Below are 23420 nucleotides of genomic sequence, written 5' to 3'. Positions count from 1 at the left end.
CCTAAAATAAGCTACACTGTAAAGGAGAACCCTATCGGTCCAGTGGTTAATGAGATCTCCAACTAGAGACATATAGATACTCCATTACTTAAATGGATATACATCAATTATGTAATTACATAATGAAGTAAGCATTATTAAAGTTATTAAATCATAATAGTACATTTTTTATGTTAAATACATTACACATACTCTGTTAATTTGAATTCTATCATAAAATTCCACACTTCTGTTCAATAGAGATGTGAGTTAGAAACTTGATTTAATCATATGCTCAACTTAATATATACATGGAATATACGCGATGCTTTGTTGACTTTGTTAGATAAACATTATTAGAAGCGCAGCTACTCTTTTACTACTATGTCAGTTAGTTTATCGAATGTCATATAGAAAATGGATGGATTATTGCTTGGATGTTACATCAGATTAACATGTTCTTTAATAAGTGAAACACACAGCTGGCTAAAATTACGGTAGCCTATCCCCTCCACCAAGCCAAAACATTCATAATAATGGATATTTTATTTTATTACTTGTGTGTTACACCAGATTTTCATGTTCTCTAATAAAGTGAAATTCGCAGCAGGTCCATCCCCTCCACTTAATTTATCCCATACCCACCCCTCATACTAGATGAACGAACTGACCAATAAATGAGCTCCATGTTAGAAACATACATTAAGGACAATTTTCCCCTGTCATGGTATCCACGTATATTCTATTTCCACTCATAAAAATGTACTATTACTTTTTAATTAAGAGTTTCTTAAGAGTTAACTATTCCTTTAATTTGAAATGACGACGTCAAGTTGACATAGATGAGTTAGTCATGGACAAAGTTGTCCTTGTTAGAATTAGTACGTATTTAATCATGAAAGAATTGATGAAAATGTAAATTTTCCATACCTAACATTCTAAGAGGTCATCAAATTATTTAGAATAAAAACTTGTAAAAAAAATTCCACGAACTTATTTTATAATCACAATCGTAACCCGCTTCTGATTGAATTGTCTACATGATCTCTAAAACTGCAGGAATCGAAGCAATGAAATATTAGTTGTCTTTGACAACCGCCTAAAATTTATCAACAAATTCCTACCAAAGGGGGGAGGCTGATAATGCACTTTTTGTAACCACACCTAAAACAAAAAAGGAGCTCACACTAAAAAAAGAAGTTCAGCACTAAAAACTTGTTATATAGTTGCTTTAATGTAGTAAAGTATGAGCATCCGTCGAAAATCGCCTTTTATCGCCAAATTAGACAAATTTAAATAATTTGAGACAAACTTTACTTTAATCAAAAACAAATTGTGTCAAGCCTAAATATAAGGGATAATTTTATGTTACAAAAACTAATGTTTAAATGATTAAAACTTGTCTAATTTGTTGATAAAAGAAAATAACCGGAAACGGCGGTTGTCGAAGAGCGGCGGTTCTGCCACATTTTTCTTACAGTTCAATATTGGACCAAATTAAAGCAACTGTCATGCCCAGCTTTAGTACTTTAATACTTTTATGGTTAAGTTTCTTTCATGGACATCAACTGGGTGATTAACCCCCCCACCCGACACAAAAAAAACTTGGACGTCCTGCTTCTCTTTGGTTAAAACAAGTGCATAACCGCCTCCCTACTTTATATTGCTCCTGTAAGACAAATCACCTTGAAAATATAATTCTACCATATCATACATTTTAATCTGAAATTTTAAAAAAGTTTTAATAAAAAATAAAATTTAAAATCGATAACTTTTAATTATCTAATATAACAATCAATTGCAAAAAAATAAAATGCATATCTAATCAATTAGGTACTAATTTTTTTTTTACATAATTCAATACAAAAAATTTGAAGTATGCAACATTTTTTTCTGCACAATACCTAGTATAAAATTTCATTATATAATAATAATATAAAGGGAGGAGTAGGTTGCGCTAAAAAGCCGTAAAGGTGTGAGTTTTAAGGCTTAAAAATTAGTAGTAGGATGATAATATTAACTAAATAGGTATGTGTATTTCTTATTGAAAAGAACTATAGACATTTTTTTTCTAAAGTTAACATAAATTTTTATCGTTCTACTTCTGTTTTTAACTTAAAACTCACAACCTTTACGGATTTTTAGCGGAACCTCCTTCTACCTTGTATAAAAATAGCACCAATTATAAAGTCTTCATATTCACAGGTACACGAATTATTTTGATTAAAAAAATAAATTCTTATTATTAGTTAACAATGACTACATTTATATAAAAATGTTTAAATTAAACGCCCTAATTTAGGTTAATAGTTTGAAACCGCATAAAACGACTGTTACTTATTTTTTAAAAATCTGAATAAATTTAAAGGCGAAATTTTAAACAGACAGATAAACTGACACCTATCTGATTAGACACTCCTAATCAGCTAAATTTTTAAAATGCATTAAGTGTCAATTAAGTTTTGTTACGTTTTTCCAGTATGGCTTCGAAACCGATTAATCTCTGCTGTACTAGAACCAATTTTTAGACATACTGAATAATCACGGATAGCATAGTATGACAGACGATTTTCCACGGATACTAAAATAAAAATCATATAACTAATTCCAGTTTTGCCCCTTGGTTCTAACAAAACTGGTTTTAATCTTTTAAATTTTCATTTTAATATTCCAGGAAAGCTGTCTATAATACGATTCGATAAATAAATATTTTAATCTTTATCAAATCATCTCTCAATAAAATTTAAAAACTTCTAATGAAATAATAGTTTTTGCAAAAAAAAGGTTTTAAAATTCATTGGTAAGTATAAAACCATACCTACCTGAATCATTAAACATTCTTTCATTTCGCTATTATGAAACTATTAGAAGTTACTTTACAGAAACTATAGGACACTATTGACAAAAATATAACATATGTATCATCTTATCACATCTAATTATGACTTAAGCAAACTATAAGGTTTTATCAGATACAAATAAATAAAGTAGGTATTAGTGATGTGGGACCAAAAACAATGTCGACAATTTTCGCCAATCAAAATTAACAGTTACTTTCAATAACATATCTATAGTATAGATGTATATACAGATAGCTACCCCTTTCCTTTTTCAATGACCTTTTTCGTCTGCTACCAAATTATTTCCTGCTAGTTGGCTGTGTTATTACATACCACACCATTGGTTGATGACCCATTTGAAAGTGGACAAAAGGACAGTTTTTTAACCCTTTCCCTCTCTAGTGTTTTACTTTAATCTTTAAATAGATATTAGTTTTGTAAAAAGGATAAAAACTTCTAAACAAAGGAAAAGTTATTGATGATTTATTTACTTTAGGAGCCACATTGTTGTCTTTTACTTCACATGCATTGGAAAACTATCGTTTCTAAGATTCAAATAAAATAGAGATTCATATGTAATGACTAAATTAAAATAAATGGCAAATCAATCGCTTAAAACAGCGAAAATGTTTAGTATACAATATGCAAATTATTATAAATCTTTTTATTTTATTTTGAGTGAAATCTGAGTATTTTATATAAAAACTGCGACCATAGCATCTAAGGCTTCTAAAAAATGGCCTATAACAACCCAGAAGCATAATTCTAAAAATAAAATCGCCTATAACCATCCCGGAATCTCTGTAAAACTTCCCATAAGTAGAGAATTCAATCGATCTAATGGTTATTGAAATCTTCAGCTTCAAACAAACAAAAAAATACTTTATATCATAAGATAAAGTTAAAAATTTGACTACTACTAACAAGAATCTAATGGAATTATAATTCTCTGTTATCTAAATATTTCTGTATTAACTGAAATCTGTCAGGGGGCGGAGTTTCAAAATATTTAATTTGCTCTTCTGAATATCTTGATTCTGGATTACCTATATCTCTCCATCTCCAATCCTAAAGTAAAAGCTAACATGGAGCAATATCATTATAACCAGGGATTTAAAGGGATAAGACAATTTCGGAAAAATTGAAATACCCAATGATAATGTAAGAAATTACCCCTTCTGAATATTACAATTAATGATTTAAACGTTTGGACACTCAACTTTATGAATCAACCAATCAAAATTCAATAAAAGTCTCCAAAGTTGATAAATAGAATAAGAAAGATATTACAAAACTTTGGGGACTAGTGTAATAAACAGCCCAATCCCGTCCCTCCCTGATTATAACTGTGTTTGCGAAGGAAGTTTCGTATTAGTTAAAAGTTATATTTCTATTAAACAAGACTTTAAATAAAGGGTTAGGTCAGGGGCGTCCAAGCTTTTTTATTGGGGGGGGGGGGGGGGGGGGTAAAATTTTGAAAATCCAAAATTTTGGGGGTGCCGGGGGGAGGTAATAACCCCTTCCCCCCCCCCCCCTTGGACGTCTATGGGTTAGGTAAATTTGATTACCATCTAATTTTACAATCCTTTGCTAGATGATGAAGCGAAAGTACAATTCAAGTTCTGGATTTAAAATCAGATATAGTTATTTATCGCATCGTATAATACTCAGCTTTCCGCAGATATTATAATGAAAAATTATGAGATCAAAACCAGTTTTGTTGACTTCGAGATGCCGAGGGCCCCGGGCTAACAAAACTGGTAGGTATTAACATTATGATTTTCAATTTAATATCCACGGAACATTGCCTATAATACGATGCTATACATGATTTTTCACCATAGCTGAGAAGCAGTTCTGATCCGACGGATATTGATCGGTTTCGAGGCCATAATAGAAAACACATTAGTACCTGCCAATGTAAGTTGTAAAGCTCGAGCATACTGGAAGCCTCTGGAGCACTATATAAAATATCCTATTATTTTAAGTAGAATCCTTTTTTGGTTTGTAGCTAAGGATCTCGCTAACCGCTGAACCGATATGTTTACAGTGAAGCTTCTTACAGGTCGAGGGAATTTTTTTTCTACTAAAATTAGGTTGCTCACACGGACATATTTTATTTGACAGTTCGTTCATCCAGCCGGAGTACATGATATAAAACGGTACCTACCTCAAATTTTGTGGAGGTTCAATTTTCTCGAGTGTAGAGTCTTGAATTTGTGGAAATATAAAAACACCTCTCAAAGCAAACCATCCTCCCCACCTAGGTACATCAAATTATCAATTTCAATGTCCAACAAATTAATTTTTATCTATGAATTAAAACAAAAATGGGTGTAGAGAATTATGAATATACGTGAATTGGATATTATGCCAGGGGGAAAATTGTCGTCAATTTAGGTTGCAAACATGGACATCATTTATTGGTCAGTTCGTTTATCCAGTGGAAGGGGATTGGGTGGATCGTTTTTTTTATCCAGTTATAAATTTCACTTTATTATAGTTCATGAAAATCTGATGTAATATCCAAGTAATAATAATTCCATTACATTTGCTTTAACTATTGACTCTAGGGGCGTGGTGACGCTTCGGGCACAAGTCCTCTTCACGTAACCAACCAACCCTTTTATTGCACGGCCTTTTGTCTGAGAAGTCCTAACTATGCATGGTACCTAATGAGTTGCGCCTGTTTTGGACCAAGGCATTCCCCCTACTCTAACTATTTATGTCGCACATCTGACATAGCAGCAGTAGGAACCATTTTTAACGTCTTCAGTTATGACGCGGTGTCGGACCGAGATTCGAACCTGTCGCCTTCCCGACGACGAGCGGATGCGCTACGTGTTGAGCCACGGTCGCGGGTATTACATTTGCTTACCTTGGATGATGGCAAACAGGATAGTAGTTATTATTTTTCTGCTCTATTTCTACGTCACTTGGTTTATAATATCTTACAGCACCTGCCATCAAAAAATATATTCATGAATAAAAAACTTTGAAATATTTTTATTGTATTAACGAAATCATATTATTTAAATGTTTTAGGTAACTTTTTATTGGATGGAAGGTCCGAGGGTGCAAGCTTTTCCGCAGTGGACCTATCCGGGGAGGAGGAGAAGAAGATGTACACCCCCGGGCAAACCTGCACCAAACCACCTGTTCTGACAGCCATGTCTCCCGTCCGGGTTTCCCCCACGGGGCTGGCCTAAAGGGCTTTTAAGTCAGCCCCTGTCAGCTCTGGAGGCCTTGGAGGCCTTTCAACTCCAACCCTCCATAACCACATCCAACATCACCCCCCCTCCTCCCCTCATCCTCTCTGGCGACATCCATCCAAATCCTGGTCCCAAATACCCTTGCTCTACCTGCTCCCGCAACATAACCCGCTCCTCTGGTGCCTTCCTCTGTAACTCCTGCCAACTTTGGGTTCATCCCAAATGTTCCCTCCTCTCATCCAAATCCGAATACAATTCTAACTGGTCCTGTCCACCCTGCATCTCTGCCTCCCCTACCCCCTTCTCACCCATTTCCCCCCAACAATCAACACCCCCACCTAAATCCCGTGGCCCCAAATTTCCATGCCCTATCTGTTCCTTAGGTGTTACTAAATCCACTGGCTCCTTCCAATGTAACTCCTGCCTCCAATGGGTCCACCCCAAATGTTCCCTCCTTCCATCCTCCACCCACTACTCCCCCTTCTGGATATGCCCCTCCTGTTCCCCCCAAAATTCCCCCCCTCCCTCACCCTCCACACCCAACTCCCCGTCTCCCCCACCTTCCCCAACAACACCTCCATCACCACCACACCCTCAATCACCCCCGCCCCCTCCTCCCCCCACCCCTGCCCCCCGCAAACCTCCTGGTAAACCTTTCATCCTCCAATTCAACTGTAATGGTCTCCTTACCACCCAAGATGAACTCCACAACCTTATTTCAACCCTTAACATCCCAATTACCTGCCTCCAAGAAACTAAACTCTCCTGCAAATCCAATCCTAAACCCCTCCCTGGCTATAACTTCATCAGGAAGGATCGACAAGACCGACCTGGTGGAGGAATAGCCTTCCTCATTGCCGAAGACATCCCCTTCACACACCTTAACCTCAACCACCTCTCCAATGGCCCCCTTGAGGTTGATGGCATCCAAATTTCCCGCAATGGCTCCCCTCTACAAATCATCAACCTTTACCTCCCCCCACACTCCTCCTGCCCCCCACAATACACCCCTGACTTTAACCTCCTTTTTGAAAATCCAAATGACCTTATCCTAGTCGGTGACTTCAATGCCCACAACCCTGCCTGGAACTCCATTACCCTTGACCAATCTGCCATGAATCGTGGGGAGGCTCTGCTGGAAGCTCTCAATGAGAGCAGCCTTTGCCTCCTCAATGAGGATTCCCCTACCCGCCTTCCCCCCAATGGCCAACCTACCTCCCCTGACCTTTCCTTATGCTCTGCCCACCTTGCCCTTGATTTCTCCTGGCACACCCTTACCACCCTCCGTTCTGATCACCTTCCCATTCTCCTCTCCATTCCCGAAATCACCAGAACCCCCCGCCCTGTCAAAACCTTCCACAACTTCCATAAAGCAGACTGGGACACCTTTACCCTAGAAACTGAAACCCTTTTTGAAGACCTTCCTGACCCTTCCTCCTGCTCCCAAGGTGAAGCCACTTTCCGCCAAATCCTCCAAACTGCCTCCAAACACACTGTTCCTGCTGGCTTCATCAAAAATTCCAACCCTACCCTCCCTCAGTCTGCTAAACCCCTTATCCAGCAAAGAGACTCCTTAAGAGAAACCAACCCCCATGATCCTCAAATTCAAATCCTTAATGACCAAATCTCCGCAATAGTAAACCAACATTCCAACAAAAAATGGCAAGAAACCCTTTCCAAATCCGACCATAGAACAAATCCTTCCAAATTCTGGTCCCTCCTCAAGTCCCTTTCCGGCAAAAACAACTCCCCTCCCTCCAACCAACCCATTTCCTTCAACAACAACAAAGTCCACACCTCCCACCTCCACATTGCCGAATCCTTCACCAGTCAATTCACCTCTGTCTCCCGTCATACTTCCAACCCTTTCTCCAGAAAAATTATCCGTAAAATCCGCCGCCGCAACCACCTCAACAGAAACTTCCAACCTTTTACCCCTGCCCTTGTCCTTGAAGCAATTAAAAATTCCTCCAATTCCTCTGCACTTGGCCCCGACAACCTTAACATCCTTCACCTTAAACACCTTGGTCCAAATGGCATCTCCTACCTCACTAAACTTTTCAACCTCTCCATCTCCGCTGCCAACATCCCTGCCATTTGGAAACTATCCAAAATCATTGCCCTCCTCAAACCTGGTAAACCCCCTGACCTTTCCACCTCCTACCGCCCAATCTCCCTCCTCTGTCCTGCAGCAAAAGTCCTTGAACGCCTACTCCTCCCCTACCTTAAACAATCCCTCTCCACCCACCCCTCACAACACGGCTTTAAACCCCTCCACTCCACCACCTCCTCCCTCCTCAACCTTTCCACCACCATTGCCAATGGCTTCAATCAAAACCTCCCCCCCAGCCGCACAACTGTTGCCTCCATCGACCTTTCCAAAGCATTTGACTGCATTCCCATCCACCTCCTTCTCCAAAAAATCTCCTCCTCCAACCTTCATCCCAACATCATTAGATGGCTATCCTGCTACTTGCGTGGCAGGATGGCTTTCTGTTCCTATCAAAACACCAATGCCTCTCCTAAAATTGTCCACACTGGCGTCCCCCAAGGCTCTGTTATCTCCCCAGTCCTCTTCAACTTCTACATAGCAGATGCCCCCCACATTCCCCCTGCCCACACCTCCTCCTATGCCGACGACCTTAACTCCTTCCACTCCTCCCCTAACATCCCCCAGTCAGTTGAATCCATCAACTCCCACCTCTCCTCAATCGCTGACTGGGCCTCCACCAACGGCCTCTCCATAGCTCCCAACAAATCCACTGTCACCCTCTTCACTTCTGACCGCAAGCACCAATCCAACCTCCATCCTCAAGTCCAAATCAACGGCTCCACCCTTCCCCTTGAGAAAACCCCTAAAATCCTTGGAGTTACCTTTGACACCTTTTTCAATTTCAGTTCCCATGTCTCCACCATTTCCTCAAAAATTTCCTCCCGCCTTAGAATCCTCAAATGTCTGGCTGGCACCAAATGGGGCCACCAGAAAGAGACTCTCCTCACCACCTACAACACCCTCCTCCGCCCCATCACCACCTATGCCTGTCCTGTTTGGTTCCCTAACACCTCCAAAAACAACATTGACAAACTCCAAGTCCTCCAAAACCAAGCCCTCCGCATCTGTACTGGTTCCACTAAAAAATCTCCCATCAGCCACCTCCACCAAGAAACCAAAATCCTACCAGTACGGAACCACCTTTCCCTTCTTTGTTCCCAATACCTGGCCTCCTCCCTCCGCCCCTCCCACCCATCCTTCCACAACGTCACAACCCCCCCTGGCCCTAGATCCAAAAAATCCACCCTTCAATCCATGTTCCTTCCTACTCTCCAACCTTTTCTTTCCCCCGACAACACCCTCCTTCCCACAAACTACAAATCCACAATCTCCAGACTCCACACCTCAGCTGTCACCCAAGCCATAAATTCTTACCCCCCTAATCCTGTCCTTAATCAAGCTCCCCCTGACATCAACCCCTCCGAAATCCAACTCCCCAGGCACTACAGAACCATCCTCTCCCAATTAAGATCCAACTATTGTCCTAAACTCCAAAGCTACCTCCATTCCATCAACGCTTCTCTTACCCCCAACTGCCCATCCTGTCCTGTTAATCCTACTCCAGAAACAGTCCAGCACCTCTTTTCATGCCCAAATAATCCTACAAATCTTACTCCTATGGACCTCTGGCAAAATCCCACCCATGTAGCTGCCTTCCTCTCCTCCCATCCAAGTTTCACCTGCCTTCCTCCCCTCCAACGCCCCCCTCCAGAGCCCCCACCATAAGCCCACGCCCCCCCCCCCTCACCCCACTGATGACTACCCGGACCGGAAACTGACTATGAGCAGCCAAAACAACAACAGGTAACTTTTTAAGTATGGATTGCATATTTTGTCAAATAGTTTACGATTGAAGTGGGTCTGCTGTCTCTCTCTAAAGTTTACTGTCATGTTCTAATCAAAAACAGACAGGACACCTACGATTGACAGGCCAAAGTTGGGCAGGCACAGAACCCCTCACCCTCCCTTCGTTTTTTTAAGAAAAATTTTAAAAATGTGGAGATGATATTTTCTCGTTTCCTTAGGCCAGGTTAGGTACTAAGAACCCCACAGGAATAGGACTCTTCTGCTGGGTTAGGCCCTCCTCACAAGGGGTAATTCATAAGGGAAAACTACCCACCCCTTATTTTAATTTTTATTTAATATTCACTAAATGCTCGGTAGGCACGCTGAGCAAAATAATAATATTTGTACCTGAAACATGTCCAGCAGTCTGTACCAGGATCCTGGGCCGTCTCCTGGTATCAAGCTGGAAATCATGCAGAGATTCTACATCAATTCCTTGTTCACTAAAAAATTAACTAATTGATTTTAAAATAACTTTGATAAAAACTTTGAAATTTTTATCCATGAGGAAAAAATATTTCTCTTTTGAAAATAAATTATTCAGAAAGTTATTTGTTTCTAAGCAAAAAAAATAAATAAACCAAAGAAACCATCTTTTTTTACTTCATAGAATCATGATTTTTTGATAACTTAGAATTGGATTTACTGTTTACATTTCCTATTGGGGATGAAAATAAAGTTATAACAAATGAATAATAAATAATGCTTTTACCTGAAAGATTTTTTTACTTTGTGGAAGTAGAAAAGCATGCACTATAATCATAATTACTGTTAGTTTCAATTTTTTAAAGTTCTGTTGAATTTCAAATTGTCTCTTTTGCTGTAAAGTAATAGTTCCTGTGTGTGTTCATCCAGTCATATCTCGTAAACGGCTGGACCGAACATTTTACTATTTTCAGGGAATTTTAGTAGTGGTACGAGGACAGGTTTTAGGCTAGTAACAAGTTGGTTCAACTCCACTTTAAAGAAATGTTCATTAGAAAAATTTATCTCCTAATATTTTTTTATATATGTAAAATAAATTGTTGGGGGAGGGAGAACCTATATTAAATTATATATAATGTAAAAAGGTTAAAAGACATTAAAAACACGAATTAATAGGTCCTTGGATAAATAAATCATAAGCGTCCCTCTTTTTCAAACAGTTTATGCTTGAACATTTATATAAATATATTGAATGAACGATCGGGGGAAATTTCATCTATAAATTATTGACGTATTCTTTTAGCCCTGATTGTTTCTCTTTTATAAAAATTAAAGTAACTATCAATATTCCTGATCAATTGGATCTCTAATTTGAGAGGAGTCAAATTCTTCTTGGAGAAATGGAAGGAAGGCTTTTTCAAACATGGATGGTTGACTGAAAAGTTTGTCAATATTTACATTTTTTCTAATCTATAGTACAAAGTAGAACGATTTATATCTGCCAGTCTGTCCTTTAAGATCTCAGTAACCACTGAACCAATCGAATTCTACTCTTCAGGGAATATATCTACTGGACCTGTGGCGGTTTTAAGCTATTTTCTTGAGGGGAAGGGAGACCCACAACCCCCCCCCCCCAAAAAAAAAATAAAAAACTTTCCCTTAATTTTTTTCTTTTTAGGCAGTTAGTTTAAAATGTGTGGTCGCAGCACCAAAGGTATTTAATTTTTATTTTTTTTTTAATTATCTCTTGGGGCAAAGCTCCTAGAGACTATTATAATAAAATAATACGTAATTTGATTTTTTCGTGCATATTCTCCTAACATTGAGGCATATAAATTCAGTAATTTAAAACATTAGCCAATTTTTTGATCGACAAGAATATATAATAGTTTTTTCTATGATCTACCTACCTACTCATGAAATAAATATGACAAATGCCTGATTACAACAACCGCAGCCGTTGAAGGTGGATAATTTAGCTGAAACTTTTCAGATACTATAAATTTATTCATGACTAATATTAGATCGTTATAGTACTCCTAACATATTAAACTTGCGAGCGTTAGAATGAAGTTTCGTAAAGTCGATTCTAATTACACGTTCAGATACGCAAAAATAGAAATATTTTGAATTTCCAATCAAGAATCTCGGTGGTTTCTCTTTAAGTGCCTATTGAGCACTAACCCCCCCCCCCCCCCTCTTTTGTTAAAAATAAATTGAGAATAATGGTATGTATAGTATTACTTGGATGTTGCACCAAATTTTCATATACTCTGTACTCTGATATAGTGATGCTCGCACCTGGCTAAAATAACGATATCGGAATCCCGATATATCCACGTATAAGGGGGGGTTTTTTAATGCAACCTTCTCGTAATCAGTGATTAAATGGCACTTAGAATTCGAATTTCTATCTAAAATTTTTCATGAGTAATGCTTGGTAGGTCTATTTTCCCTAAATCGAACAAAAAGTTGGAAAAGTAACGGCTGGCGGCTCACCCGTTCAGCCGTTTTTTGCCTATTTTCAGGGCAAATTCATCATTAATTACGTAGGAATCAACTTTTTAAAACATATTTTTGGTTTAATTCATGTTAAATGATAGCAATAACCAATTTTTAAATTTCTAGTACCAACAGCTACCGGCTAGAACCGTCTGATAAGGTTTTTGAGTGAGAAAAAGTATTATGTGAAGATAGGTTTCGTGACTTTTTTGCTCTTAAGATAGTAATAAAATGGCAAAACAGCTGAGCCGCCAGCCGTTACTTTTCCAACTTTTTGTTCGATTTAGGGAAAATAGACCTACCAAGGATTACTCATGCAAAATTTCTGATCGAAATTCGAATTCTAAGTGCCATTTAATCACTGATTACGAGATGGTTGCATTAAACCCCCCCCCCCCCCCCCTTATATCCATTTTAATGCCTAACCACTGGGGCCTGCATTGCTACCCAGATCCCAATTTTAACCTACTTCACTTTTTAATCATTGCTACTTCATTGAATTTTCCATTGAACTATGGGTGGGGGGGGGGGGGGGGGAAGAAACATTTTTTTAAAGCCGGGGAAAAAGATTAATCTTGTGCAGAATATACACCGCTGGATTCATATTTGTTGTTTCTTATCCCTATAGATATCAGACACAAAAAAATCTTTTATGACTATGACAGTTCAATGTTACTTTTTATCACAAAATATCCAAACAAATATTTAGCTTAAATCATGAAAAATGCCTAGTTGATTATACCATCCTGTAAGAAAGGGATGGCACTCAAAACCAAAAGGTTCAAGTACATTGTTAACACTGATATTTAGTGTTTTACAGTCACAAGGAATGGCCATTTTATGAGTCTAATAATTCATCTGAAAATTAACATTATCAAGAACAATTAGTTTTGGTCGTAATATTTTATTTTTATTAAGCACAAAAAAAAACAACGAGAAAATACAAAATATTTACAACAAATTATAATTTTGATTTAAAATATGTGAAAGAATTACAATTTTTTGACAAAACTATTTCAAACTGGTGAAGGAAATCTAAGTGTTGTCTTTGAAGAAGAAATAGAGAATTTATACAACAAAATATTATATTTAATACTATTTATTTTTGAGCCCAGTTATTTCCATATGCCTGTTGGTTGACTCTTACAGGGGTTGGGAGAGGAGCTGTTGGAGGTGGCTGGTTGGTCTACAATGGTCACATGATTATTTTTTATGGATTCATTTCATTTAGATATGCCAACTTTTCTGATATGTCACAGAACAAAATTAAGGAAAACGAGAAAACTAGGTTTGTCAATATCATTTAAGATTAGATTGCTTGCAATGTGTTGTAAAGATACCCAGGGAGAAAGGGGACATTGAGCTGTTAATTACACTAGCACCCAAAGTTTTATAAGGTTTTCTTATTCGTTGGCTACACAACTTTGGGTACTTGGACTGAATTTTGATTAGTTGGTTCAGTAAGATGAGTGTCACTGTCCAATCGTTTCAACCACTAATTGTAAACTACAAAAGGGGTAATTTTGTGTATCGTCATAGAGAATCAATTTGTTGGCCATTGTCTTATCCCTTTAGATCCCTGAAATAATGGCATCCTTAAAAATGTTTCTCATGCCTGAGTCTGTCCATAGGGATATGAACCTGGTGCACCTTGTCTTGGATAAGCTCCCGGGGCTCCGCTAGTTCCTCCTAACCATATAAACTTCAATTATTTGTTTCTTCTAGTGATGCTAAGAATGTTTAAAAAAGTAAATTTGTTGAAAAGATAAACCTTGTTATGTGCTTTCCCTTTTGTTTTAAAAAATAATTTTTGAAATAACTGGGCCGGGTGTCTATTTTTTTCTTCTTTTTTTGCCTAACCCCTTGGGGGGGGGGGGGGGGCTCTACCCATGTTGAGCCCACAACGCTACCCTGTATCCAATATGATCTAACCTGGACTAAAGTATAACACTATTACCCGAAAAAGTATAACACCATTACACGTGAAACTAACACCCACCAAACTATTTCAAGTTTTTACTTTCAAATTCATCTGATGAAAAAAACTCATTACCTAACGACATAATAGTTATTTCTCGCATCGTATTATAAACAGCTTTCCGCGGATATAGAATGTACAATTATGAGATTAAAACTAGTTTTTTTAGCCGGTGACTTCGTCACCTCGGGGCTAAAAAAACTAGTTTTAATCTTATGATTGTACATTTCTATATTCGTAGAAAGCTGGATATACTACGATGCTAGACATAGTTTTTTCGTATGGATGAGAACCGGTTCCTATCCACCGGATTCGAATGAATACGAGAAATTGTATTATCTTAATTTACATTTCAGTGTGCAACATTGTGATAAAATTGATAATTTAAACTAACTAATAATAATCTTTTTTAAATAAATAGAAGTATGCCTGTATTAGAATAAGTATGACCATAGTTTGGTGTACCGTTGTTGGTTGTCTGATTATTGGAATATCCTCCAGACGCAGACGACTGAGATCTTGCACCTGACCCACTTGGGCTGTTGGGATTGTCAAACCTGCTTGGCCGAGAATTGTTACTTGTTTGGGTCGGCGGTGGGACACCTGCAAAAGTAGGATATTTAAATGGATGTAGGCTAAACGTAGATTGGATATAATGATAGGGGAAAATTTGTCGTCAATTTAGCTTGCAATATGGACCTCATTTATTGGCCAGTTTGTTTATTCAGTAAGAGGGAGGGGTAACGAAAGAGGATGTGGGGCATCGTTACTCTAGACAGCTGCGAGCATCATTTTATAAAAGTACATGAAAATCTGGTGCAACGTCCAAGTAATAATTTATTGATTGATATTTGGTAAAGCATAATAAAGTGTTGCTGCAAACGTACGCAAAAGTTTGAAAAAAGAAACCAATAAGACTGCAGACTGTATAAAGACATAACAAACTTCATATATGTAGTAAAATGTAAAGACGTCATTATAGAGATGCAACGGATAAAACATGTATTTAATTGAGTAAGGGAATTCCCATGACATTAATAGTATTAATGAATAATGATCATAACAATCCTCTACAGAGGACGGACATAATCTATAAATAGCAAAGCTTCGCCATAAAAAAAATCTAAACCTTGAGGCGCAGCTCCTGAATTGGCAGCTGCCTGTTGCTGTAGAATACTGGCCATGTTGCTCATCATTGACATCATGTTGCCCATCATACCCATCATCTTGTCTGCCGTATCGTCCTTTCCTCCCCCACCACCACCCTTGCCAACCTCCTGCAGATGGATACATTGACGGATTATACGGAGAGTAAATTTTAATTATGTCTTATAAGATCTCAGTTTTCTAACTAAATAAGATTTGTTTCATAAACATTAAAAAAGGACATTATTCTGCGATACAAGACTATCTATTACAAAATTTGCAAATTATTAATAACAAGAATTTTGACACACTATTAGTTGTTAACTTGTTATGGTTCACTGGCAAGGAAAAGAAAATTAAATATTATTTTGATATTGAAAATGTAACATTTTTAAAAATGGAGGTTTGGTATGCAGAATTTTGCAGAAAACTTAAAAAAAATTTGTGCATAAAAATCTTTATATTTTGACAATACTATAATTCATTCATGTATCTAACTTTCCTGTTTAATAGACCCCATCATGTTGGTCATATTCTGCATCATTTCACCGATCTGATTATTACCACCAGCGCTGCCTCCAGCTCCCGTCCTAGCCCCCTGCTGCTGATAGCCAGCATTATTAATACCCATCTGGTTGTTCGTGTTCATCATGGGTGGCATTTGGTTCATCTGGTTCATCATGCCTTGATTCATCATGGGGTTGTTGAATGCCTGTTGTTGCTGGCCCATCATGGCCATGTTCTGCATGGGGTTCATCTGTTGCTGCTGCATTGGGTTCATCATCATGGGGTTCATGGCTGACATCCCAGGGTTCATGCCTTAGAAAGATAAAATATTTACACAAAAATATGACATTTTAATCAAATAGGTATCGCAAATTGTAATAGAAAATGATCTTTAATTGTTCCTATTCTTCCAAATGATTGTGAAATAGAGTATCTGGACTTGTAATTGCATGATATATTCAGTTTTTAGACTGAAACATAATGAATTCAAGCACCTGTCAGTCATTAAATAATGATTAATATTAATAATAAATTATTCTAAATGACACTTAAATCAAATGATGTTACAGAAACTTACCCATCATAGTGTTGTTGTATCCCATTCCCTGGGCCATATTGTTGGCCCCCATGTTCATTTGATTCATCATCATAGCTGACTGGTTGTTATCCCCCGCGCCTCTGGACTGAGAGTAATCTTGTTCCTGGGCACAGAGAAAACATTAGAGTAAAAGCATAGAGGGGAAAGGGGTTGAATATCTGTATGTCCCCAAATCGTGGACCCTGTGCCGACTTTCAATTGAGTCTTTGATAATATCATCGGGAATGTTAACACAGCCAAGTCGCTAAAAAAGAGCAGAAACCAATTTGCTATAAGATGAAAAATGTTCCAACACTGGATTCAGGTAGTTGTATGGGTTATTATACATACATCTATATCTATTATAGATTTATTGAGTAAACAAGATTAGAGATAAAACATAATTTCTTTGCATATAACGCAGAATTTAAATAAATGAGGTGTGTTACTCCGTCCGAATAACTACTAAATAGAGGGGCGATCATGCTTCATGATCAGTCATAACTTAAAAACAACATCACAGAAAGCTTAGAATCTATTCAATACCTATAGAGCTTCACATCACAATAAGTGGTAATACGATATTTAATACCTTAATGCAAAAAAAAACATTGTCTATATTTATCACCATTAAACACTACTTTGCTCAGTTAATATGACAAGAGAGAGAATCTATCCATCCTTTATCTACATAGATAGATACTTTTTAATTTCTGCTTTAATAATTTCAAAAGAAAAAATAAAAATGTAGGGAGGGGGGGGGGGGTGGTGGGCGTTTTGTAATACTTCTAGGATCTATGAAAAGCTACACTGTAAAGGAGTACCGAATCGTTACAGTGGTTAGTTAGAACATTCGGCACAGACATACAAATAAACACAGACAGACAGACATCCTGTTACTTTATTATACGGATTATTTACCTGCATCATCGCAGCCGCCTTCTTTTTCTCCAATGCTTCCTGAACTTCTTTGGTCAATGCTTTTTTAGCCTGTTTACACATAATCATGATATTTAGGATATTTACAAAGTTTTTTTTTTTTTTATCTGTTTCAAATGCAATAAACAATACTATGAGAAGACTCAATTATTTTCCCCGTTTGAAAGTGATAGTTCCACATATGATATGATATGCATAGAACGAGTGGGGGTATTTGATAGGTAAATATTAACTATAAAAATCTAATTTAAATTACTACCCTTTTCACTTTGTGATTCATAAATAAGCAAACAATCATAATTATTCCTGTAGCTTTATTCCATTAACTTCATGTATACCAAGTAGAACAATCTTGTCCACAACATCGGAATCATCAAATGTGATATACCCGTATCCACGCTTCTTGTTCGTATCCTTCCACACAAACTGGTACACCTCCACCACACGACCGAATTGTTCAAAGTATTCTCGTAATACTTCATCGGTTGTAGATTCGTCCAGCCCATAACTCTTAATTCTAAACAAAATTGGTATGAAAGAGAAGTAAGTTCAACTTTTTAGTGAATAATAGATAGATTGGAAGATAAATTAGACAAAGAACAAACCTAAACTATCCCCTTTTTAAAAGCGAAGCTTTTCTATAATTAAGGTCTGTACGCCAGTCTTTCCTTACGTTACGGTTAGGGGTTTTTGTTAATTAGGGAATGTTAGAATCATCCAATTCCACAATGTCTATAATCGTTACCAGAAAGTCCATAGGTCTGCGATTAAAGACTGGAAAGGTCTTTAGATTAATTCCGTAAAAAATGTACCTGTATTCTGGCTCAGGACGACCTATCCAGATCTTGCTCACTTTCTCCTCCATAAACAGGTTCTCTCCATGCGGGGTCTTTCTCTTACAGTCAAGCTTAGAACCGTTCATTGTTACAGGCCTAAATATTTAATATTATATAATTTAAGTATTTGAAATAAATAGATTAAATACTTTTTAATAAACTAGTTCATTTTGCTCCTAGCCGTTAGCAGTGGGCTGAGAGTTCAGAAAAATAACTTAAACCTAACCCAAGACATTAATGAAGCTTCTAAGAAAAGTAAAACCCATTCAGATCAGTTATGCCCGAGAAAACCTCACTAATTTATGCTACAAGTTTCACTTTTCTATTGGTTAGAATCACATATCTAATTAAACTCTTTTGACATCATCCCTAAGTTTTTTTTATCTTATCTACAGATTTCACCTAATTCTTTTAAAATAGAAATAGTCTTGCTGAATTGTAGTACCTACTATTAAATCATGTTATTGATAGATATATGTATGTGCTACTTTATATCTTTTCAGTAAGGGTTAAATAGGAAATGAGAACAGTGAAGGGGTCAAAACTGGGAAACAGATGTAAAAGAATACAAAAAATACGTACCTTTGAGACATAAGGTTGTCAACTTCTTTTGCCTTCTCATAAATTACAAATGCGAATCCTTTATTTCTGTCAGAATCTTTTTTCATTCTCAAATCCACGCTAACTACTGTTCCATACTTGCTAAAGAAGTCTTTCAGCTCCTTGGCCGTGGCGACGGGGTTCAGGTTACCGACAAACACGCTGCGCATTAGAGCACATTCGGGGTCGCGCGGTTCAAGTTTGGGCCTGTTACAGTCAACTTGATGACATGTTTTAAATTGTATAGCTTTTATATGATTAGGTTCATTGAACGTTTGTAGGAAAGGTCGACGTTAGGACAAGATTGGTTAGGCATGCATAATTATCTAGTCGTTGTTTAAATTCTGAAACAAATATTCCGTTTAACTTTCAGGCTTATCCGTTATAATCTATGCACCCAATCTAAAGGCATCCCTTTACTTTAAGAAATAATGTCCAACGAATCTCATATAGCAAAAGTAGGAACCATTTTATACGTTTTAAGGTAGAAAGGAAAAGTCTTGTACATTTCTCTTAAGGTACCTACCCTCTTTCTTAGGAAAATAAAGGGACAAGTAATAAATCTATATACATCCCAAATGATTATACACAAGATTACCCATTCTACAGATTAAAATAAGTTGTTGAAAAGTTTGGACACTCTACTTAATGAACCAACAAATCAAAATGCATAAAAAATTCCTAAAGTTGATAAGCCAACGCCTGCCTTTTTCTACTTGTAAACAAAGTGTAAAAGGGAACGTCTATTTTTTTCCATGTTATCATTGCCTTTTCGACATATCACCACCAGATGATGACGCATTAGACTGATCAAATCCACGTTTTCTTCCATCCCGCCCGCCATCCTGGCCGCCGGCGCCGGAATTCATATTTGGCGGCAGGCTAAGATTACTGACTGGTGGCATGCCGTACATGTTCCCACCCATCATGTTGTTCATCATATTGTTGCCCATGTTGTTGTAACTGTTCATGTTACTGCCAGATGACATGTTTCCACTCTCCATCTAAATGATTAAAACAAGTGATTAATAAGATTAACCATTGTAATTTTGGTGAAATCAAAATAATTATCACTGAACATTCCCTTTCAAGACCAACTAAAATTATATTTAGATGTTTTTTTTTATAAATAGCGCAATTATTCGTTCACGAAACACTGCTGATTCTGGACTTTAAAATCAGTGGCTTGCCCAGTGTTTTGATAGGGGGTGTAAACATTGAGGGAATGCAGGTTTCCTAGTTTCAAGATTAAATTATTATAATTTTAGCTTTTTTTGGGGGGGGGGGGATACTATTAGGAATTAATGTCATTAAGCATTAAGAATTGCTAGACAAAATGGTATTCATTTATAATACTATATTTACCTTGTTGGAACTGGATCCACCTTTTTTCTCCTTATCCTGAACAGCTTTCTTTACCTCCAATCTTACTCCATTCACAACATGAATCTGTTGTAACACAACCTGAAACCATTTCAGGGGTGTATATTCTACATTGGATCCCCTGCTCAGGGGGGGGGGGGGAAATAAAAAATAAGTGGTTGGAGGGGGAAAAAATTAAGAAAACTGAAAACATTTTTTCCATTCCCCCCCCCCCCCCTCCCTCCTTGGTGAAAAAAACTTTAAAAAATGTGTGGTAGGAGGGATAAAATGAATAAAATATAGAGTTCTTTAAATATTTTTCCATTTTCCCCCTACTTGGTGAGAAAAAACTAGGGGGGGAAGAAAATTGAAAAATTTTGTAGCAGGGGAAAAAAATAAATCTTGTGCAGAATATACACCCCTGAACCATTTTTACATTTAAATACATTTTAGAATTCAGTGTTTTAGAATTAGGATATTCTAGACGCCTATGTCTCGTCTTTCCAATGCAAGCTCTCAACTCAGTACATGGATATTTGGAAACACCTTGCATAATCTATTTACAGTTTATTTGCCTTGAGTTGATTTCACATTTACAGCAACCATAATTTAATTTTATCACCACTAAAATAAATAAACCATTATTTTTTAATAGGGTTGATTCTTAATCAAAAGCTTAAATTTGAGATTTTTAATTCAACGTCTTATTCAATGATCGGCAATTCTTCAATCAGGCTCTTATCAATTCTAAGGTGCTTACTCGTTACATACTACCTAGTCCTGCCCTTAATATGGCAGGTGACCTACATAATTCTTAACTTATACCTTATCTACAGCATCTGTATCTGTAAAGTAGATGAAGCCATATCCTCTCTTTTTGTTGCTTCCAGAATCTCTCCACAATAATTGCTCAATCTTGCGAACACTTCCAAATTGTGAAAAATATTCCTGAAAACATATCAATCAATATAAGTAAAGGATTATAAGAGAAATTAGGAAATTGAAATACTTGGTAAATCAATTAAATTCCATGCACTAGAATATTTTGTTTTTACAAACTAACCTCCAAAACTTCGTCGGTATGTTCGTCATTGAGGCCAATGTGTCCACGACCCTTCTTATCAGTTTCTGGAGGTCCCAGCCATATTCTGTCCACTTCAAGCTTGGCCTCTGGCTTGCCCACGTTCTGCTTGGCTACCTGTCTACGCGTCTCTATTTGTTTGTTCTGAAAAGGACTCATTTTATTAATCTTATTTAATTCCGCTATGGAGATCTTTAGCTTCATAATACAAAAAATCATATTATTTTTAGGACAAGAGTTGCCTTAGTCTAAGCCATCCCAAAAAGCCTATACAATGCATCCATAAAAGCACTACTTAAATCCTGCTAGTAATTTTAAAGATTTTTGCTTCAAACTAAAAAAATCACTACCATATATTAAAGGATAACTTTTAAACTTACCATTATAGTATGAGGTCGATTATTTTGTATAATATCAACATCTCCTGAGGATTTGAAGGTCATGAATGCAAAACCAAGAGAATCTCCCGTTGGTCCTCTTTTTACTGTGCATTCCTGAAATAAAGGCATGAAAATTTTAGGTCATTTTTTATTTAAAACATATATAAGACTTATAATAAACCTAAGAAAAACGAACTAGGTATTAGTTTGTCCAATCCTAATTATCATATCGTCTCATATTTCAATTTCATCTTTTCAAGTCCCAGCCCATACAAACAAAAAAATGAAAATATTTCCTACTTCTACAAAAGTCTTACTTTTGTTTTGAAGAAATCGTTCTTGTTCTAGCCAAGATTGGCAATACATAAAATCTCTCTGTGTGTGTGTATAGCGCTGGCGAATCACGCTAACCTCAAGGACCTATTGCTAGTAATATTTATTTAGTGTGGAAAAAAAACTGATTTATCTGAAACTGGTATAAAACCAGATACCTCAATATCTCCGAGGGAGCCAAAGTATCCCTGAATCACACTCTCGTCCCACTCCTTGTCCAGGTTTCCAACAAACAGCCTCCTGAACTTAACATCTTGAGGGTCCAGTTTGTTTGCCGCCGGGTCGCTTCCACTTCGTCCTTGTTTGTCAGATAATCTAAATATTCATGTTTCATGAGTGAGAAGATGGTGATTTATCAAATGTATAGGGTTAAAAAACAAATCGATCAATTTTCATTATTAACCCTCAAAATTGGTTCAAAACTAACAAGAATTTATTTAATTTAATTCATGCTGAAACAATGACGATAAAGCAACGATAAAAAGATTGTGGATCTGCTCTCTAGAGCACCACAGCTCCAGTTTAATCCCTAATGGAGAAATTTGTCCTACCCTGAGCGTGCCCAATTTGTTACAAATGAGCAAGGATCAATTTTGAGTGTGATAAAGAATAAACACTGTTCTTAAATGGTTTGTAATTACATAAGTTTAGACTAGATGAATTTTATGTATGGACCATAAGTGTAGGATTTATATTGAAAATATAGAACGATTGTTTTTAACCCTTCATCATAAATAATCAAAAAAACAAGGATGACAACATCCATAAAAGCGAAGCACTGAAACGGTAGGACAAACGGACATGAACACTTAAATAGTGTCAGAACTGAATAATCAGAATATAAATGTATAAGAGTCGAAGCAAAATTGTAAGTAAATTTGTTAAAAAACTGCTTTACACAGGATAATGTTTATGGACATACTTACATATTTAGGACTTGATTATAGAGTTGCTTCGCTTATAACATTGTAACAAAATTATATTTGTTTAAATTATTTTCATAACATTATTTCCACACAAGAAGAGAACATTATGAGTTACGCGGAAATCCACTCTAGCCATACCATGCTTTATAATCAGCTGATCTTTGTTTACATTTACATACATTTAATTTAATCTGAGTTTCAATGTGAAAGGTCTATAGCAGAATTGTAATGATTATAAATATGTTCTTATTGTGATTAGTAATTTACTTTGTGATCTTTATGCTTTTAAGGATTGTATAATATTTAATTATTACTGATTTATTATACTTTCAGACTCCTTAAAGCATTCTTTTAGAACAATCTTAATGTCGAATTAGCTAAAGTTAGTGTTCACAATCT

At 36.7% G+C, this 23420-nt stretch overlaps 2 protein-coding genes across 11 annotated transcripts in view; both read right to left on the bottom strand.

The window, feature by feature from the left end:
- Positions 1 to 1700: 1700 nt before the first annotated feature.
- Positions 1701 to 13219, bottom strand: LOC145312049 (cyanocobalamin reductase / alkylcobalamin dealkylase-like). Of its 8 annotated transcripts, none has more exons than XR_013876880.1 (11): positions 13085 to 13219; positions 11793 to 11850; positions 11207 to 11289; positions 10642 to 10684; positions 10278 to 10372; positions 5698 to 5779; positions 4990 to 5082; positions 4732 to 4780; positions 3744 to 3887; positions 2109 to 2217; positions 1701 to 1936 (listed from the first exon to the last, which is right to left on the bottom strand). XR_013876880.1 is itself a non-coding variant. In XM_080151185.1 (10 exons), exons 1-9 carry the CDS (start codon positions 13191 to 13193, stop codon positions 3759 to 3761), a joined length of 741 nt encoding a protein of 246 aa, XP_080007311.1. In that variant the 5' UTR covers positions 13194 to 13219; the 3' UTR covers positions 1701 to 2217; positions 3744 to 3758. The 8 variants fall into 8 exon arrangements, 2 of the variants coding, with proteins under 2 accessions (XP_080007311.1, XP_080007309.1); XR_013876881.1 differs by having other exon boundaries at positions 2141 to 2217; XR_013876876.1 differs by having other exon boundaries at positions 2109 to 3887.
- The window catches only part of LOC145312048 (uncharacterized), a 22188-nt gene continuing 11981 nt past the window's right edge, over positions 13214 to 23420 (bottom strand). For 2 of the 3 annotated variants that reach the window (XM_080151180.1, XM_080151181.1), the window contains exons 5-20: positions 22254 to 22410; positions 21763 to 21876; positions 21365 to 21526; positions 21127 to 21249; positions 20305 to 20403; positions 19708 to 19943; positions 18922 to 19146; positions 18316 to 18435; positions 17814 to 18020; positions 17486 to 17558; positions 16565 to 16688; positions 15986 to 16299; positions 15464 to 15614; positions 14764 to 14937; positions 13972 to 14045; positions 13214 to 13542 (exon numbers count right to left, since the gene is read on the bottom strand). In XM_080151180.1, coding sequence (XP_080007306.1) covers positions 13456 to 13542; positions 13972 to 14045; positions 14764 to 14937; positions 15464 to 15614; positions 15986 to 16299; positions 16565 to 16688; positions 17486 to 17558; positions 17814 to 18020; positions 18316 to 18435; positions 18922 to 19146; positions 19708 to 19943; positions 20305 to 20403; positions 21127 to 21249; positions 21365 to 21526; positions 21763 to 21876; positions 22254 to 22410 — 2440 coding nt within the window. In that variant the 3' untranslated portion in view covers positions 13214 to 13455. The remainder of the gene's footprint in view (positions 13543 to 13971; positions 14046 to 14763; positions 14938 to 15463; positions 15615 to 15985; positions 16300 to 16564; positions 16689 to 17485; positions 17559 to 17813; positions 18021 to 18315; positions 18436 to 18921; positions 19147 to 19707; positions 19944 to 20304; positions 20404 to 21126; positions 21250 to 21364; positions 21527 to 21762; positions 21877 to 22253; positions 22411 to 23420) is intronic. The other variant, XM_080151182.1, reaches the window with a different exon arrangement.

Source organism: Acartia tonsa, chromosome 2, assembly GCF_053477335.1.
Source record: "Acartia tonsa isolate MP-2025a chromosome 2, ASM5347733v1, whole genome shotgun sequence".
In the NCBI taxonomy this organism is placed as follows: domain Eukaryota; kingdom Metazoa; phylum Arthropoda; class Copepoda; order Calanoida; family Acartiidae; genus Acartia; species Acartia tonsa.
Note: the sequence above shows the minus strand (reverse complement) of the source record. Positions and strands in the feature narration are given on the sequence as shown.

Bases quoted from the DNA above. Each gene is read 5' to 3' on its own strand.
- LOC145312049 (XM_080151183.1), bottom strand. From the start codon at position 13,193: ATGGCCATTCCTTGTGACTGTAAAACACTAAATATCAGTGTTAACAAT. The intron at 11,290-11,792 runs GCATTTGTCATA...CAAACTTTTCAG, and splicing joins GCTGCGGTTGTTGTAATCAG to TCAACCATCCATGTTTGAAA. The intron at 10,685-11,206 runs AGGAATATTGAT...AATTATGATTAT, and splicing joins AATTAGAGATCCAATTGATC to AGTGCATGCTTTTCTACTTC.